The sequence below is a fragment of the Malaya genurostris genome, chromosome 2, assembly GCF_030247185.1.
Source record: "Malaya genurostris strain Urasoe2022 chromosome 2, Malgen_1.1, whole genome shotgun sequence".
Taxonomy (NCBI): Eukaryota; Metazoa; Arthropoda; class Insecta; order Diptera; family Culicidae; genus Malaya; species Malaya genurostris.
In genome coordinates this window covers 132,339,811-132,359,701 of record NC_080571.1, presented here as the reverse complement: position 1 = coordinate 132,359,701, position 19,891 = coordinate 132,339,811, and the positions used below count along the sequence as shown (strand labels likewise).

General features: G+C 38.2%; 1 protein-coding gene across 13 annotated transcripts in view; it reads right to left on the bottom strand.

Moving 5' to 3' along the window:
* LOC131432674 (PDF receptor) overlaps window positions 1-19,891 on the bottom strand; it is a 550,466-nt gene that overhangs the window by 375,820 nt on the left and 154,755 nt on the right. For 11 of the 13 annotated variants that reach the window (XR_009229938.1, XR_009229939.1, XM_058599088.1 and 8 more), the window contains one exon: window positions 13,396-13,503. The exons of the other annotated variants lie outside the window; for them this stretch is intronic. Coding sequence is in view for 9 of the 11 variants with exons in the window: in XM_058599088.1 (XP_058455071.1) it covers window positions 13,396-13,503 (108 nt within the window). In the remaining 2 variants the exon portion in view is untranslated. The remainder of the gene's footprint in view (window positions 1-13,395; window positions 13,504-19,891) is intronic. 13 annotated transcript variants of the gene reach the window in all.

Sequence of the window (19,891 nt, the reverse complement as noted above, 5' to 3'; positions counted from 1 at the left end):
ACTCATCATATAAGTTTTGTTGAAAAGCGTGTCGCATCTTCCTGTGGTATCATGTGGAGAGTGCCATCATATGTTCCTCGGCGTGCACTTTTGAGCTACTACTATGCTTATATTCACTCACAACTTAATTATCTTGTATCGGTCTGGGGCCGTGCAGCTAGCTCTCATCTGAAAAAATTACAAACTCTTCAGAATAGGTGTCTTAAAACTATTTTTAATAGACCTCTGCTGTTCTCTACGTTTTCATTGTACTCCGACCAAGCTCATAATGCTCTACCAATAGCTTACTTATGTGACATGCAAACCTTGTTGTTCGTTCATGACACCTTGCATGCCACGACACATCGTAACATACAGTTTTCAACTCCAAACCATTTGTACGCAACGCGCCGTAATGGCCACTTGCAACGCATTCGAACAACTACAACTCTGGGCCAAAGGCGTATTCTGTTTGTTGGTCCTACAAAGTTTAATGCACTTCCTCTTGACATACAACAAATCAACATCCGTACCATATTTAGATCTAGATTGAAGCACTACTTTAGACAAAGACTGAATGAAATTTTTATACAATAAGCGTAAAGTTTAAACAATCGTAATCTATCTGTATATCAATGTTAGTTAAACATCAACAGTATTATATTATTCAAACGTGGATCCCTTAAAAGGAAACTTATTTCCACTGGGATTCCACACCAATAAATTAGTTAATTGCACATCTTAGAATAAATTGTTTTAATCTCAGTTCTTCTTGTTTTTCTTTGTTGGTATTAAAATTTTGCCAGTGTTAATGAACTGAGATTAGTTGCGTCCATTACCAGGGGCTTCTTGTTGAGCTTTTTGGTGTGGGGGAGTGTGGTGGGCAATTAAAAAAAAAAAGATCCTTTATATTCTCCACTCGTGTCATAGATCTTCCCGCAATGAAATAATCGAATATGACAGGATCAGTTTTACAATGGAAGGAGATGATACAGCATTTCTCGATACTTAAACATAAATAGTTTTTTGAGCACCATTCAACGTACGTTTGAAACATTTCCTGTAACTCAATGCAATCCAGGAGACATTTGACAACTTTAAAGATTTTTGCGTCATCGGCATAGGAGAGTCTGCATTCCGGTGGTAACAGTAGCAAAAAATCGTTCATGAAAATCGAAAACAGCAGCGGTCCAAGATTACTGCCTTGCGGAACTCCGGACAGGTTTGAGAAAACTTCTGAAGTCGAGGAGCCAATTTTTACACTGACATAACGGTTTGTTAGGTAGAATCCGAACCATTTCACGCTCATCGATGAGATTCCCAGTCGTTGCAATTTTGATAGAAGAATTCTATGATTCACTCGGTCAAATGCTGCTTTGAGATCCATATACGCTGCGTCGATTTGCCATCCGCCTTCCATACTCTGCACACATTTCGAAGTGAACAACATGAGATTAGATGACACCGAACGTTTCGGATAGAACACATGCTGCTCGTTATCTATGTAGTTCTTACAGCTGGCAAAGAGGGAATCGTTCACAATAATTTCGAACAGCTTGGAGCAAGCACACAAAGACGTTATTCCTCGATAATTGGAGACATTGCGTTTATCACCTTTTCTTGTGAAGAGGAAACAGATAGGAGAACTTCCATCGAGAAGGAAACTCACATTGTAGAGTTGAAACGTTAAACAGTCTTGCTAGTGGATAACTGAGAGCGCCTGTACAACGCTTCAGCACAGATGAGGGAATACCGTCGGGTCCAGCAGCGAACGACAACTTCAATTTGTTCAATGCGACTCTAACCATTTCTTCGGTTACAAGCGGAATATTGAAATTAAAAATATCACGAGGCACATCTGTGACTGCTTCGTCTATTTGCATCAGTGTAGCAGAACTTTCGTTGAATGTTTGTTTAAAATGACGGGCAAATAAATCGCACTTTTCCTTTTCGTTGCGGGCCGTTTCATCAGTACATAGAGTGCGGAAGGCCAGCCTCTCTCCTTTTTGAGTTAACGAAGGACCAGAAACGTTTAGGGTTTTGACGAAGATTCATTCCAATACGTTTAATATAGCAACGATATAGGAACATGTTGTAACGACGATACTGTCTAGTTACTGTATTCAGTTGTTGTTTGATGTACTGCGAACGAGTGTTACAATATTTTCGTAAGGTGGCAGAACGTGTTCGCTTAAGAGCACGTAAACGTGGATTAGACCATGGCGGTTTTAGCGGTGGACGACTAGCTGGAACAGCGTGAGAAACAACACTTTCTACAGCATCGCAGAAACACTCAACAGCGTCATTGACATTAGCAGTCCTTTCAATGAATCGCCAGTCGATAACGGAAAGTAGATCGTTCAGTTCGGCATAATCGACTCGACGAAAGTCAAGCGAGAATGAGATAGATGGTTCGTCGTACTCAATTGGCGTTTGTATCCTAAACTCAACGCCTAGAGCGGGATGGTCCGCGTCAAGGTCAATCAGTGGCTCAACTGGCGAGAAAACGTTTATGACCGGTAAAGCGACATCATTTGCGAGTATTAAATCTAACAGACGATCGTTTCGATTCAGCAATGTATTAATCTGGGTAAATCCATCCAGGTTGAACCCATCGAGAAGAGCGCTGCAGGCAGTCGGAATTTGCGACAGCAGTGGATCAACGATAGGTAATCCCCTTCAGAAAAACACCATCGTAAACCGGATTGATTATAGTCACCGAACAATAGCGCAGGAGTGCGGGGGCTTAATCGGAAAGATATCGAACTCAAGGAGTCTATGTGCTCATTGATACTCACCGAGTCGTTTTTACGATCAGGGGGCAGGTAGATTACTCCGATGCTAAGCGAATCTCGTGGGAGTTCAACCAATACCCATAACTGCTCAAGCGATACAGATATGATTGTTTGATCAATTGAACTGCTAAATTTTTTCGATACTGCGATCAGTACGCCTCCTCCGTGTGTTTTGTGGCTGTTCAGCGAGGAGCGATCACTCCTGTAAACAGCATACAGGTGACCGAAGAGTTGCACAGAGAAAATTTGATCATTCAGCCAGGTTTCCGTTAGGACGATAATGTCGTATTCGGCATCCGAAACAGCTAGGAAGAATGCATCAATTTTTGTCCTCAATCCACTCACGTTCTGGTAGTAAATGCGTAAACCATTCGAAAAAGTAACACTAGAATGCGGAAAATTGTTAAGTACAGCGGGTTCTAGTAGCTCATTATACTCGCCTGGAGTAGCATGTCGGAAGCCTCCTGTACCATCACCGACCACAGGACCGGGACGATGACGATGATGGATGTCTTCGGAAAGCACGACTGGGTGGAGTGGTCGAGACTGCGACGACGATGGTTGAGGAGTGCCGTTGTCTAAAGGGGTCGTAAGTGCTCCTCTTTCAGCAGTACGCACTTTAACGTGATCGACAAATTCGCGAAAGAGAAGTCCACTGGGCCAGGTCGATGCGTCAAGTGATTGTTCTTTTAAAGATGGGTCTAGTCCAACTTTAAACGATATAAACGTCAATTTGGTTGGATCTGCATCTTTTGGAACAAGCCGTACGACATCGACAGCGTCAAATACATCGAGACAGCGAGAGACAATTTTTTGCACATCTTCAATGGTCACCAATGGTTGAAATCCAGATAAGTAGAGCCAAAATTTGTGTGATGCTACTGGAGAAACAATGAACGGAACAGATAAATCGCTCAGATCGATAGATTTGGTTCCATGTACAGCAGCATCTTGCACGGCTTGTCCATTGTTTCCACGGCGACGTTTTACTCATAATTTTGGCCAGCCGCTTGTGTTCATAGAGTTGGCAGAGGATCGCTTGTTTGCTAAATTTTCGACCTGCTTGCCAAGCGCTTCGATCAGATCGAAAAGTTGGCGAACCTGAGCAGAAAGACTATCAAAATTCGTTGGATGGGACTACTCTGAACCTAGCACATCCTTGATGCAGGAAGACACACTGCGGCCGTTTAGTTCAGTCCTACATTTGGAGCAAACGTACATTGCTTTTCCTTGCGTAAATGGATCCCTGTTTGAACGGTTATAAAACCACAGCATTGCTGGCTGATGTGAAAGAATGCATCACAAAAACTACATCCCACTGGTTCCAATTCGTTGATCAGCAAGTGGCATTCTCCGCAAAGCTTTTTTTCCATTTTTGTTTTGTTCTGGTTCACCAAACACACAGCAGCAAGTAAATGAACAAAAGAAGAGGTACTGGTTCTAACAATCAGTGTGGCGCCAAAACAATAAAAACTTTATCCGAATTAACGGCAAATGCCTTATGAACAGGCTCAAACTCGATGCACACTCCAATGACCGGTTTTGTGAAATACACTTTCGAATACGATTAATATCGAACAAAATCAATATGCTTAAGAAAACACGCCAAAAATCGTGAAAAATCTAGCATAGAAAAACTAACGATGTTTCAGCACACAAGTGTTGCCAAATGGGGTGCCTTTTCAAAATTTACCCTCTGAGAGAGTGATAAGTTTTTGATCGTGAATATCTCCTGTTGTATCTAACGAATCAAAATAATCTTTGCTACATGCCATCGGAAATATGATCACAATTTTATGATAAAATATTCAGTTGTATGACATAATCTCAAATAATTCAAAATTTAACTTTTCTGAAATGTTTGGTATAAACGAGTATCAAAGAGGATAATTCATAAGACGCGTTTGTCTTTCTCGTATTTTAAAGCTCATATCTCAGTGATCTGTGAAAGGACTTATATAATCTAACTACCAATAGAATCGAAATTTTTCAACTTAAGCGTGTAAAGAAAAAGCATTGAAGTATTTCAATAGTACACTATTGAAAAACCTGTCTCATTTGACCCATGTCAACACCAGCCAATCAGAACGCGTTCTGAGGAGGAGAACAAAATATCTGCTGCTGTACAACAAATCGTTCGAGAAAATGTTCCGAACAGTGTTTAATATCGTAGTGAGTTCCACAATTTGGTCCATCTGAAAGGCAGGAATGAATTCTGTACAGCATCCGGATACTTCTTTCAATGAAATGCAAATCCGAAATAGAATATCGAAATAAAAATTCTATATGCTACTATTTTTATAGCCGTTAGGACCGCCCATTAGTGAAAAAGCTACAAACGAAATCAGGTAAAAACAAGCTAACTGACCAAAAATTGGGTCAGTTTGGATTCTATCGCCACTGCGAGCAGATGTATTTTGTGTCGTTTGCAAAGCTAGTTTCGCTTTCAACAAGAGCGGTTGCGTCACAGCTGCCAGTCAATTGCATTGGTGAAAAAGCAACGGTGGAGAGCATTACACAAAATCAGCCGTTCTAATGGATCTAAAAGTTTTCTAAGGAACTATTAGGATTTCTTGCTCGCATAACGAAGGGAAATATCCTCAGCTTAGTGCAAATCTAGAACTGTTTTATTTGATTTTGGCACTTTTCGCTGTGTGAAATTCACAGTAATCTAGATCAAGTGAAGCCTTCTTTGTTTTTGCAAAATATGTGGAAAAGGGGAATGCTTGCATAATTCATACAATTGATCAACTAATTGATATTCGGAAGTGTTAAGGAACATGTCAGTTGTTTTCGTATTCACGACATCTGGTTATGTCTCTGACATTACCCACCCGCTTTTTTTGCATAAATATCTGTTTATTAATCTTATTTTTGTATAGTACATCAACATTTTACAGAACAAGTGTTTTGACCATTTGGCCATTCATCTTTGTTGGCCATACGATTCGTTATTAATAATAGGTGTTTTAGTTACTCTTGTTTTACATACTAATGTTTAATCATAATATTTATTTTAATTATTAATAAAATATCTACCTACTTATATCCCTAACCAAATACGTACAAATTTTGAATTATTTGTATTTCAGAGATTGAGCACCTCTCTTCAAATTTCGTACAGTATTGTTCGAATTTTTGTTCTAGTATATTCAGGGAGGCCATCTCATGTACTTCACTAGTCCTTGTCCAAGGGGGTAGATTTAGAATCATCTGTAAGATCTTACTTTGAATGCGCTGAAGCCTAAGTTTGTGTGTTCGTGCACAGCCCCGCCAAACAGGAACTGCGTATTCAATTGCGGGGTAGATGATTTATTTATAGACAGCCATCTGATTCTTCAGGCACAGTTTAGATGTTCTACAAATCAGCGGATACAGAGACCTAATGAGTATGCTGCATTTTTGAACGATTTTGTCAACATGTGACCTGAATATCAGATGTCTGTCAAAGGTGAGTCCTAGATAGATAACTTCATCGGACCATTGAATGACCTCATCACCGAATCGTATTCGGCATTCGTCTGATGAAACAAGTTTTGGAGATCTTGAGTGTGGAAACAAGATGACCTGAGTTTTTGCTGCATTGATCACAATTTTCCAGCTTGTAAAATATTCCGTTAAAGCTTCCAAACCTGTCTGTAGTTTATTCTTCAGAGCATTAATGACACGACCTTTGTAATGAATGGCAGTATCATCAACAAATTGTGACAGAACACCACCACCCGGAAGAGGTGGGATGTCTGATGTTAAAACGTTGTTTAGAATGGGACCTAGGATACTTCCCTGGGGTACACCAGCAGGAATAGTAAATCTTTCTGAAAGTGCATTATTCAGAGAAACCTGGAATGCTCTATCTGCAAGATAATTTTTGATAATTTTAATAAGATACATGGGAAAATTATACCGATGCAGGCCACCGTGCCACACATTATCGAATGCCTTTTCATTTTCCAATATTACCATGGCAGTCGTTTTGGACACTGATTCGTTTTGCTGGATGACGTTGTTAACCCTTGTGAGTTGGTGGATGGTGGAGCTTCCTTTCCGGAACCCATACTGTTTTTCCAACATATCCTGTACATCTGCAAAAGCAAGAATTCGCCTTTGTATTGACTTTTCAAACAGCTTGGATAGGGCAGAGAGTAAGCTGATGGGCCGATAGCTCTTGGAAAAGGAAGGATCTTTCCCCGGTTTCAAAACTGGGATAACTTTAGCTAACTTCCACTTTGAAGGGAAGTAACCAAGCTCCCAGCACCTGTTAAAAAGTTTAGCTAAGAAGACAAATGAGCGAATACTCAAATGTTTCAGCTCAATGTTGAATGTGTTGTCGAAACCGCGGGACTTCATATTTTTGGATTTTTTCACAATAGCCATCAGCTCATTCGCAGTGACTCTACTTTCCTAAGGAACCAAGCTGTCTGATTGGCCAACCTCAGCTACGCTATCAGCAACGGCTCTTTCATGTGGACTAACAATGTTGAGTCCTAAATTGTGAGAACACACAAACTGCTGGCTTAGCGCATTTGCTTTCTCTACTGGTGTGATTAAAGGTATTCCTTCAGCTGCGTCCTGGGTGACATCAGAGGAGGAATAGGCTTCGGTTTTTTCTTAAGCACCTTCATTAAGGACCAGAAGGGCTTTGAATGTGGGAGAATTTCTCGAAGCTTTTGCTGGAAGTTACTATTGCGAAGCTCAGATATCCTTTCCTTTATTATCCTAGTTAAGATGTTATAAGAAGTCTTCTTATCTAGGATGCTACTGCCTCCGGTAGATATTTCGAAGTCGGATGAGTTTCTTGGTGCCACTGTCGATTTGAACCGTCGTATCACGAGCGACTGTGATTGAATGCTGGAAGGAAGATAGGGCCGCATCGATTTCCATCGGGTAATCTAGTGGCAAATCGATATTATTAAGTTGGTCGGCGATTTGTTGAAATTGGACCCAATCGGTGCGATAATAGTTCCTCCGACTTTGAATAGGCACTGTGTCTGGTGAAGATCCCAACGTCAATATTACTGGAAAGTGGTCGGAAGAGAGCTCGTTGAAGACAACCGGAGAGCTGTCTATGGCGATGTTGCTGATAAATATATCCAAAATGGAATGAACTCCTGATCTGGAAAGTCGCGTTGGTTGATCCGGAGCGAGGATGTTGTACTGTCCAGCTTCGTAATCTTCGGCAAGTACGAATCCGTTTCGATTCTGTCTTTTGTTTCCCCACAGCTCATGCCGTCCGTTCAGGCCCAGCAATGATGAATTTGTTCTGTCGTCGAGTGAGCATAGCTAGATCTCGCTTCAATGATGCACACTTACCATCTCGAAGATTGGTTTGTTTGGGGCAGTACGCTGCAATGATGATGATGGGTCCCATCGTCGTTGTAGTCTCAATTCCGATGGCTTCTATAAGTTGCAATTTAAAGGCTGACAGAAGCCTGTGCTGAATGGATCGTTTAATGGCAATGGCAACTCCCCCTCCTCTGGTAGTTGTCCTGTCGAGCCTGTGAATCCTGTAATTGTAAATAAAAATAGAAATTTCAGGTTTAAGATGAGTTTCACTTAAAATAGCAATATCGGCATTCTTCTCTTGAAGAAAGTCGGATAGCTCAGCAGTTTTGCTCCTGAGCAGAGCTTAAAATTGTCACACATTCTCAATGAAAGAAACCATTTCAGCAGTTTCATTTTCAATGTTTTACTGTCTCATTCGCAAATGACCGACACCAGAACAAACGAAGAGGGACGAAGCCTTTTAGTTTCTCATCGAAAAAATGAGAGAGCATAATTGCCAACGTCACTCTTTCCTCTATGACAAGACGAAAACATACTAACGTCTTCAGGTAGCAACAGCAGAATTGAAATTTTCATTCTTGCATCGGTGTATTGAAAATATGTGACGTTTGGCTATAAAAAGTGACTCAAATATGACAAATCGAAGTAATTACATCCCAGAACTTCTTTGGAAACCAAAACTACTACAAATTCGAGTACCAACAGTTAAAACTTATTGTGAAACCTTTTCCTGTCGTTTTCAATTCTCACAGCTTTGGTTGAATATCGACACTGAATACTATAGGACTTTCACTGAAAACTGCAAATGACTGAAAGGGCAAACGAAAGAAAAAACACAATTTTGAAACTACTTTCCCGTTTATGTCATTGACTGGACATGGACTTCGTTCTCATAGTTTGCAAGCGAAACTAAGAGTGACAATAATTTCTTGTCATTTTCGTTTATTTTTCAGTCAATGAAAATGACTTTTATTAGCTCTTCTCCTGAGTGAGCAAGCATTCCAATTTACTACAACCAACTCATTATATTGCATATTCGATGATGAATTTGCCTAAGGTGTTGATTTGATCCAACCGCGTTCTGCAGTTTTGTAGTTTTGTTGTCATTGTTTTAAAAATGACTATCAGTTGTTCAGCAGAGAATAAGTCAACAGAGTCATCCTTTGCTTGAGGTTGATTATTGCCCCATCCAGGAGGGATTTTTGAGAAAGATTCTTTTTGTGATCCAGCGGCTAAACCTTTTGGATTGCTGCGAGGAAGTAGCGGTAAATTTGGAATATCCCTCTTTGGTGGGAGCCGTGGGAAATTAATTTCATCCTTCTGTGGTACATTCTTGCGCGTTGATTGTTTACGGGACGCCTGTCGAATTTTTGTGAACTCAGCACGTTTGGGACACGATTTGCTAGTAGATGGATGGTCGCTATCACAGTTCACACATTTTACAGCGATGTCATCTAGTAGGCAATCATTGGTATTGTGTGAATCGGCACATTTCCCGCACCGACTTTTCATGTGGCAATTCCTCGCTCCATGGCCGTAGTTCAAACAGTTCGTGCACTGTGTGACATCCCGATGAACCGGTTTATACTTTTGCCATTCGATGATTATATGAAATAATGATTTTATGGTTTTCAGTTGGCTCATGGTAATGGAGTCCTTCTCCAGATAAACCAGGTAGAGTTGATCTCGATACTTTTTGTCCTTGTTATGTCGCTTCATTTTAAACACTATCAAAGGCTTTAGTCCACCCTCCGACAGTGCCTGCTTTAGTTCGTCTTCCATCATGACGGGTTTATTGGCGGTAATATCGTGTGTAAAGTATTCCGCTTTTGTCTGCTTCAGGTACAATTCCACTCCTTTGTAGTGGATCAAAGCCGGAACAGTTATTTTGTAGCCTTAAGTACATAAACGGATTGTTGCCTGCAGTCCTTTGCTGATCAGTGTGTTGAAATTCGATCGTAGAGTTGGTGGGAAGCCCTTCAGGTAGAAAGGCGGCATTTTTTCCTTCTTCTGCAGTTCCTCTTCGACATCAACTGGCAGATCAGCGTATTGGTTGTTACTCAGCAAACGGTCGTTTACCTGTACATTTCTTGGCTTCAGACGCTTATCATCCTTTGGATCCTTCTCGGATCTATGGCGCGTTTTACCCATAGTTTGGGTAGATAGAAAGCTGCGAATAAAAGATAAAACAAAATCGAAATTAGTGGTAGTAGGTTATTCGTCTATCCACATCGAGTGTTAGATGACGAAATTATGGTAGGAAAAATGAACAACTCAACTTTTATATGGATGCTCTTGTATAGATGCAGACATCTCGCGTTCTTATTGGCTGGTGCTGTCATGGGTTAAATCAAACAGGTTTTTCAATAGTGTACTATTGAAAAACTTCAATGTTGTTGCAATACACGTTCAAGTTGAAAATTTTCGATTCTATTGGTAGTTAGATTATATAAATCCTTCTACGGATCACAGAGCTATGAGCTTTCAAAATACGAGAAAGGCAAACGCGCCTTTTGAATTATCCGTTTTGACACTCGTTTATACCAAATATTTCAGAAAAGTTTAATTTTGAACTATTATGATTATGTCACACAACTGAAAATTTTATCATAAAATTGTGATCATATTTCCGATGGATGGCATGTCGCAAGAATTATGTTGATTCATTAGATACAACAGGAGATATTCACGATCAAAAACTTATCACTCTCTCTCAAAGGGTAAATTTTGAAAAAGCGCTCCATAGTAAAGTAAGCCGTATTCACGACAAAATATTCCAGACATGATAGTAAAATTTAACAAACATACCAGATCGGCTTCCAGTCGAAACCGGATTTTGAATCCCGCTCACTACGACGCTTCCAGGCCATCGCTGGATACTGCTTCTTCCTGACGCACTTGTCTCAAAAGACTCGGTTCTTCTTCAGTAGGTTCCGATGGAGGCACTTGTCGCTTCCTCTTGCGATGGTTAGCAAGATATTTTGCCTGAAGAAACCGTGATCGCGCCAAAACAAGCACTTCCAATGAAAGTTGTATCCAGGAATGAAAGCTGTTCAGCAATATGTTTTTTTTACTCAAGTTAAAACCGTTTCTCTCTTTCTCTCTTAGAGGGTACATTACGGTGTTAAGAAATTTTTTCATTTCGCATCATTTAATTCTGTACTGTTCAGGAGAAGTAACATACAGATTAATCTGTACATGTGGCAAAACAAGGTTGCACGTCATATTTCGAGACGACACCCATACTAGTATAAAGATGTGTCTAAATCAATTTTTTTTTTCGTATTGCGAGAGAGCGTTACTGTCGTAATTGAATGTGTTAGATATCACGATCAAAAGGCACCCCATACTAAAGAAATCACGACAAAAATACATATTGATCTGCATACGTGGCAACTCTGTTTCGCACAGCATATTTGTATACTACTATAAAGATGTGTTCAGCAACAAAATATACACTGAAAAAAATTTGATTTTTTTCTCAATAAATTCAAAATGAACCAAAAACTTCTCATGGTAAAGGACCATGTGATGCAATCGGGGGTAATTTAAAGCGAATACAATATATTTAAATATCGAAGTATCTCATGAACAGCTACTTTTAGAAGAAATTATATCATGAACAAATCTATTGCCCATGGGATTGTTTGAGCCATTCATGTGGAACAAGGCAAACAAAATTTCTAATGATCTAAAGTCAAAAAGTTCAATCAATCGTCACAATTTTAATCCGCAATTGCACGAGAGTCTGCTTAGATTGATCTTGATTAGGAACCAACACCGAACATCGTTTGTCTTGATTTGTATTTGTTTTATAGCCGACGAAATTACTCAAATATCCCAAATGTATGCAATTATAACTTTGTAAATACTTGCGATTTTGATATTTAAGCTTCTTTTCGTCAAGCTTGTGTTCAAGTTTTGTATGCAACTAGTTATTTTTATAGCGTTAAGTTTCTCTACCATTCTGCGATTTCGGTTGAAGCGATAATCTTTTTCTCAATATCAATCGAGTTCATCTTATATAAATTAGAAATAAATCTTAGGTACTTAAAACTTATCCTGGTGTAGTTGTCAATTTCTCAGGGAAAACGACATAACATTTAATTTCATCCGTACTTGCATGACACAAGATCAGAGCATACCAATTAAAGCTTCAAATCGTTTTATGGCACTTTTTGTCTTGCTGTCTAGCAACAACCATGCTACGCGTAGGAGCTATTGGGCCGTATGAATAAAATGTAGTAAAGTCTCTTGTTTGTAGTAGCTTCTCAAAAACATAGTCCACAGAGAAAAACACGTTTGATTTGGTTCTAACTTTTCTACTTCACTTTATCAGCAAACACACGAGTAGCAACCTGTGGAGCTACCTACCGAAAAATTGTAGTAAATACTACATATTCGAACGTTGTTGTGTAGTAAAGTCTCTGCTTTTGACAGGAACGTGATCCACATGTAGCATTTACTACCGAAATTCAAGCATGCTACGTTTTATTCATACGGCCCATTATTTCGATTCACGTGCTTCCAACAGCTTCGCCTTTGCATCGATTGACCAATCAGAGTGATGCTTTCCCTTTGATATTTCGCTCACTCATTCAAAACCGTCGTCTATGGGAGGGAAATCGCGTATGCCGGAGATTTTTTGCAGACAAAATAGGACACTGCTCTTTACTAATCAACACTTCAATAAAATATAATTGAAAATACGTGGCGTGATACATTCAAATCGAAACATAGAAATATTTCCAATCAAATGATGAAATAATATTAATAATTGATACAAAATAGACTGAGATGTAAATTTTAAAAAAATGACCACATATCTACGTGTGTTTTTCCTTGAGTTTCTTATTTGCATTTAAATAAATAAAATAAATAAATTAATTAAAAATTGAAATATTGACAAAATATTCCACGCATTTCACATGTTCGTATATATTAATACTACAAAACAATAACACTTATTGAAAAATCGGTTACCTCGTGAAAAATGGGGGATCCACATCGGAAATTTTTACTCATATATAATTCTGAGTCTTTTTAAATGGCAAGATTAAGTGTGTCTTCTACTAGATTCATTTGATTGAAATTACCACGAAACTGTAGATCACAAAATTACCAGTAACTCCCAGCTGAGACAATTACCATCTCAAGAGAATTTGTTTAAATAACCATTAACCATGGTTTAGTAGTTTCAAATAGTCGTAGAACCGAACTAAATAACTTTTGTCTCTATTTCAAAATAAATATTCGTTGTGGTAAATTCAATTGAGTTATTCTCATAACATTTTTCCTATTATGAGATGAACTATATCACGTGTTTGGAAATACTTACTGCTGGTATCAATTCCATGTGCAGGAGGGCACCGTTGTCGTATTATGGAGCTAGCTGGGGTGGGTGGCCAACACAGAATCGTATCCCATGTCCAATTGCAATAGGGAACTGGAGATTAAATGAAACAACGTGAAAAGTATGTAAGCATTTGACTGATGTACAGAAAGCTGTTCGAAAGTATTATGCAACATGGTGAAGGCATTTACATAACCGGATTTTATATCCTTACTTGTTGAATTGTATGTTTTGTATGCAATCTTGGAACAAACAGGCATATATCAGCCTTATGGTAAAATCAGACACTCACATTATTATGACTATTGCCTTTCGCATATAGAAAGATGATGTAATCACTTCAAAATTAAACTGGTAAAAATTGGTCTACTGTCGTATACCAATCGACTCAGTTCATTGAGTTGAGCAATGTCTGTTTTTTATGTGCATATGGGGGTCACTTCACAAACTCAAATAAAAGGTTCTGTTGTCCCGTTATCGGACGTTATTATCGGATGTTGTTATCGGATCCGACTCCAGATTTCAGAACTACAGGACAAAGTGTTTGAAATCGTGAACTAACGATACAAAAATTTCGACACTGGTCTCAAAACTATTTTAATTTGTACGAGTACCGATGAAGCAAAGATTCCCGGATTACGGTTCTGGAATTGCTGGAAATAGTGGTCAAAATATGCAAAATTATGCTCAATTAGATATCTTGGAGATGGAAGTCATTACGAGTGACGATGTAAAAAACGTTTAAAAACATTCCAAATTGCACACAAAACTAATCCTATTTGTACTTCATATTAGTTACTGGCCATACGAACCGACTTCGGCTTTATAGTTACCTGGATACCGGTTCCAGAAGTACGAGAAACAGTTGTTAAACTGTTTAAAATAAAATTCATAACGGTATTTTGAATGTGGATCAGTCAGTCTTCACAATTTTAGTCTTCTAGTCGCATACAGAATTGATGAATTTTATTCGGAATCGATATCCGGTTCCGAAATTACGAGGTAAAGTTCTTTAAAATTCCATACCATCGTGAGGGGCGAAGAGGCAAGAGTTCGATGCACAGTTTTAAGAGTTCTGCTTCGATTGACAAACAATTTTAGAAATATTTTATCATAACAAAACACAAAGAAAATTTTTCTAAACTCAAGGAATAAATTGTTTATTTCGATTTTATAGACAACAAACTTTAAACGCGTTTTTCTAGAAAGCACGTTCATTAAGTCCGTATCTATCGTTATTTTAAAACTAATTCATCCATTATTTTCAAATTTTACTCACACTTTTTACATATAAAACACCCAACCCCAACGTTTTCCTTTTAGTTTTTTGTTACTTTGAGGAGGTTTTACAGGTACAAAATGGTGAATGTTTTCGTGAAAAATCACAGCATTGACTTTAAGCCACTAAGAGGCTATACATTCAAATATTTCCGATTTACTATCCAGGGTTATTCAAGAAAATTTCCTACCCGGGAAGATCCTTGAACAAATCAGGAATCGAACCCGATATCTTTGTCAGTATCAGACAGTAATTCACCTGGCCCTTCCCGCCGGATCAGTTCATCGCTACAAACATCAGTTACGATGGAGTAACGAGACTGCGGATGAGCAGAGCCAAGCCCAATTCCATCAACAACTTCCGATCCCGATTATTTCCGAAATATAATCAATAAATCATTAATCAAATCTTACAAAGTCAAGATTCCAACTCGACACGTAGAATGCTAAAGCTCTCAAAAATAAAAGAGAACATATCCAGTTCCAGTCATATTCAATTTCCAGTTTGTCTCTACCTGTTTTGCGCGCGCGAGGCTCATACTTTTGTAGACAACTAATTTTTTTGAACTAACAAATTATTATAAATCCATCATCATCATACAGAACAAAACAACCTAATGCGTCTTACTTGACAAAAACCTATTTTAATCCACCTAGTGGTGTAATGATGCCTTTCTCATATTACTCATTACATCATAAATATAATCGTGAAATTCGCATAAACAACTGTTTATTGAATAGAAATAGGATAATTTGTTCGGATCTAATCTCACAAACTCTATAAAACCTGTTTACCCTGTAGTTCCGGAACCGAAAGTAGTATCCACAACAAATTAAGGAATTCCGTATGAAGTTGTAAGACTTTTCCTTTGAACCTATAAGTTTGTGAAAATCGATTTGGCCATCTCCAAGAAAAGTGAGTGAGATCCTTTTTGCAGTTTTTGATCACTATTTCCAATTCTTCCGAAATCTGATTCAGATAAACGGAATAGCCGAAGTTGGTTCGTTTACTACCAACAAATATGACTTACAAAATGGAACAGTTTTGAACGTAGTTAAACCTATACTTACTATCTCATACTCTATTTCGATTAAACCAAATAAACGAAATCTAACAAACGGAACGATCCTGCAAATGTAAGTCAAGCTAAACAGCATCAAACATGTAATAGGATTATTTTTATTATTATTATTATTATTATTATTATTATTATTATTATTATTATTATTATTATTATTATTATTATTATTATTATTATTATTATTATTATTATTATTATTATTATTATTATTATTATTATTATTATTATTATTATTATTATTATTATTATTATTATTATTATCACTACACAACGTGTACGAAATAGAACAAGCACGCCTTGTTCGTTTTGTGTTTTCTTCTTCTTTCGGTGTCGTACATATTGTCACTCCATATGGCGATTTGAAAACTTTGACACTCATCGCCCTGCAACTGCGGAACCGGAAGTCGGATCCGGATGAAATTTCACAGTAGCACAGTAGCTTTGAAGTGAATTTAGTTTTAGGAGTTTTTCTTCTCCACTTTCGGTGCTCTCGGAACAGGAAAAAAGGGGACAAGTAGTGCCGAATTAAGTTTTCATGCCCACAAACTAACAAGCTCTGCAAACTAGAACAATTTATCAGACAGTTTTATGGGATTTGTAACTGTTTTTAACCATTGTTCGTGGAAAAATGCTAATAAAATTGGTAATTTTCCACTTATCACGCTTTAGCTCCGGAACCGGAAGTTGGATCCAGATAAAATGTTCTACGAATTTTTAGGATATTATAAGACCTTTCATTTGAATTTTAGTTTGCGAAAATCGGTTGAGTTGTTCCAGAGAAAATTGAGTTTAAACTTTTACTCAAATTTTCACATATTATCATATAACTCCGGAACCGGAAGTCACATTCAAATGAAATTCAAAAGCAGGCTATGGGACCATAATACCTTTTATTTGAATCTTAGTTTGTGAAAATCGGTTAAGCCATCTCTGAACAAAGTGAGTGCATATTTTTTTCATTTTTTTGGTACATATCATCCTATATCTCCGGAACCGGATGTCGGATCGGAATGAAATTCAATAGCAGGCTATGGGACTCTGATACCTTTCATTTGAATCTTTGTTTATGAAAATCGGTTCAGTCATCTCTGAGAAAAGTGAGTGCATATTTTTGATACATACACACACGGACACATACACACACATACATTTTCTCAGTTCGTCGAGCTGAGTCGAATGGTATATAACATTCGGCCCTCCGGGCCTCGGTTGAAAAGTCGATTTTCACAGTGATTGCATAGCCTTTCTATATGCGAAAGGCAAAAAACAAAAATAAAATAAATACAATTTTCGTCATTTTACATAATTTTCGAAAAAATCAAATTGCACTAATTCATTAAAGATCTAATCACAAAACAGATTTTATGTGTGAAATACACAATTTTTTTAACTCCGTCTATGTTGCAGCCCGCTTGATTCGTCCTGGCATCGAAATAAAAAAACTAATCCCTTTGTACAATATCGAGTTTTGCAAACTGGCTGATAGAAAAAGTACAGGTGAGTAATGTCAGAGAGAAAAACTGGATGTCGCGAATACGCGGACTGACACTCTTTATACTTCTGAATATCGTTTTACCCTTTTACACTACTAGAATTTGAAACGATACACCTAAACTACAGTACAGATTAGTTACATTAAACATTCTGACACACAAATATTACGAAATAACCAGTATAGTTCTTTATGATAAAATATTGGTGGTTGGTTGAGTTCAAATTCCGATGGATACCATCGACTTCCGTCATCTATTTCCTGGCTTACCCAAGGGGCAAATCACTCTAAACTTTGTCTGAACTCAAACAAGTTTTACCGGGAGTAAAAAGGTTTAGCAGGGATCTCGCTGGATTAGGATGGGATTAAAAAAGTTTAGCCGAGATCTGGAAAAACATTATTTGACATAAGAAGCTGTCAACATAGTATTTGTTTCTTTTCTGTTTTTTATTTCTTTTTGCAACTGCTCAACGCAGGCAAAGACATCATATTAACAAGATATCCAGCTCTCACATTTACCAAACAAATCATTGGCAACATTTTTTGTGTGAGCATGATGCCCTTAGGCGAGTCCGCATCGAATCTCGTACATAGAAGTAGAGAAAGAAAATATCAAATTCGTGCGCGCCAAATTAGCAGCACTGCGAACCTATACAATTGACATGATATATTGAATGAGATACCGTACGAAGGCGTTGCTGAACTGAAGATAGATTACGCTCAAAGCTGACAGGGTCTGATGCAGGTCAACTCTTTGTTTACTTGTAATACACTTTTTGACGAGCAGAGATGCCAGATATTTTCATAGAAAATCTGTATTGCTTTGTACAGGATGATTTTTTAAGAGCTTGAGAACTTTTTTAAACAATAAAACGCATAAAATTTGCAAAATCTCATCGGTTCTTTATTTTAAACGTTAGATTGGTACATGACATTTACTTTTTGAAGATAATTTCATTTAAATGTTGACCGCGGCTGCGTCTTAGGTGGTCCATTCGGAAAGTTCGCTTTTTTATCGACAAATTTTGTTCAGCGATGAGGCTCATTTCTGGTTGAATGGCTACGTAAATAAGCAAAATTGCCGCATTTGGAGTGAAGAGCAACCAGAAGCCGTTCAAGAACTGCCCATGCATCCCGAAAAATGCACTGTTTGGTGTGGTTTGTACGCTGGTGGAATCATTGGACCGTATTTTTTCAAAGATGCTGTTGGACGCAACGTTACAGTGAATGGCGATCGCTATCGTTCGATGCTAACAAACTTTTTGTTGCCAAAAATGGAAGAACTGAACTTGGTTGACATGTGGTTTCAACAAGATGGCGCTACATGCCACACAGCTCGCGATTCTATGGCCATTTTGAGGGAAAACTTCGGAGAACAATTCATCTCAAGAAATGGACCGGTAAGTTGGCCACCAAGATCATGCGATTTGACGCCTTTAGACTATTTTTTGTGGGGCTACGTCAAGTCTAAAGTCTACAGAAATAAGCCAGTAACTATTCCAGTTTTGGAAGACAACATTTCCGAAGAAATTCGGGCTATTCCGGCCGAAATGCTCGAAAAAGTTGCCCAAAATTGGACTTTCCGAATGGACCACCTAAGACGCAGCCGCGGTCAACATTTAAATGAAATTATCTTCAAAAAGTAAATGTCATGTACCAGTCTAACGTTTAAAATAAAGAACCGATGAGATTTTGCAAATTTTATGCGTTTTATTGTTTAAAAAAGTTCTCAAGCTCTTAAAAAATCACCCGTTATAAAAAATCTGAATTATCTGTATTCTCTACTTAACTAAAATTTTGGGAAAGTTTGTACTAGCTTGGATGTCTGTTCTGTATGAGCATGTAAAAATCTGTATAATACAGATAAATCTGTATAAATGGCATCTCTGTTTGCGAGCTCGAATGACAGATACACTTCAAACAAGATTAGGCAAAACTAGGTTGGATTACCTTAAAATTACCCAGACTTACCTAGACTAGAGTCATTTGCCCTTTGGGCTGACCTGTTGTCCATAATCAACACGATGACAACGACAGCCAAATTCGAAATGAATGGCTTCTGAGTCGGTGCTATGCATTTCAAATAGCAAATCAGCAGGAAGCTCTACAAACTGCAACTGGTTTAAAAATGGGTCGTGTAGAGTACAGTGAAGTAAAATTTTGCATAATTCTTTGGGAGTATTATTATGGTTCTAAAAAGAATCGATTTGAAGAATTCTGGAATTAGAAACTGGACCTGAGCTCAAGAACTGAATTCAGAACTTAAAAAAGACTCAGAATTCAGTTGGAAGGTGCACTCTCCGTCGCTGCTGGTTGATGACATCACTCTCTCGACGACCGGAAAGCGAATCAGAATTGCGACCTGAGCGTTTGAGGTTTTAACCACGCAGAAGGTGCACTCTCCGTCGCTGCTGGTTGATTAAATAATTCCCACGACGTGTAATTCCATCCAACGCACAAGAAGAAATGATCGATTTTCGACCACGGTTCCCCTTTTATACGCATTCATATGAAGACTGACTACCTCTAAATCGTCGTCCTTGCGCGAAAAAGGCAAGCAAAAGTAGAGAATTTTCCGCGTTGTTTTCAATGTTTTAGAAAACTTAATTTTTGAGTTGTTTGTGGTTAT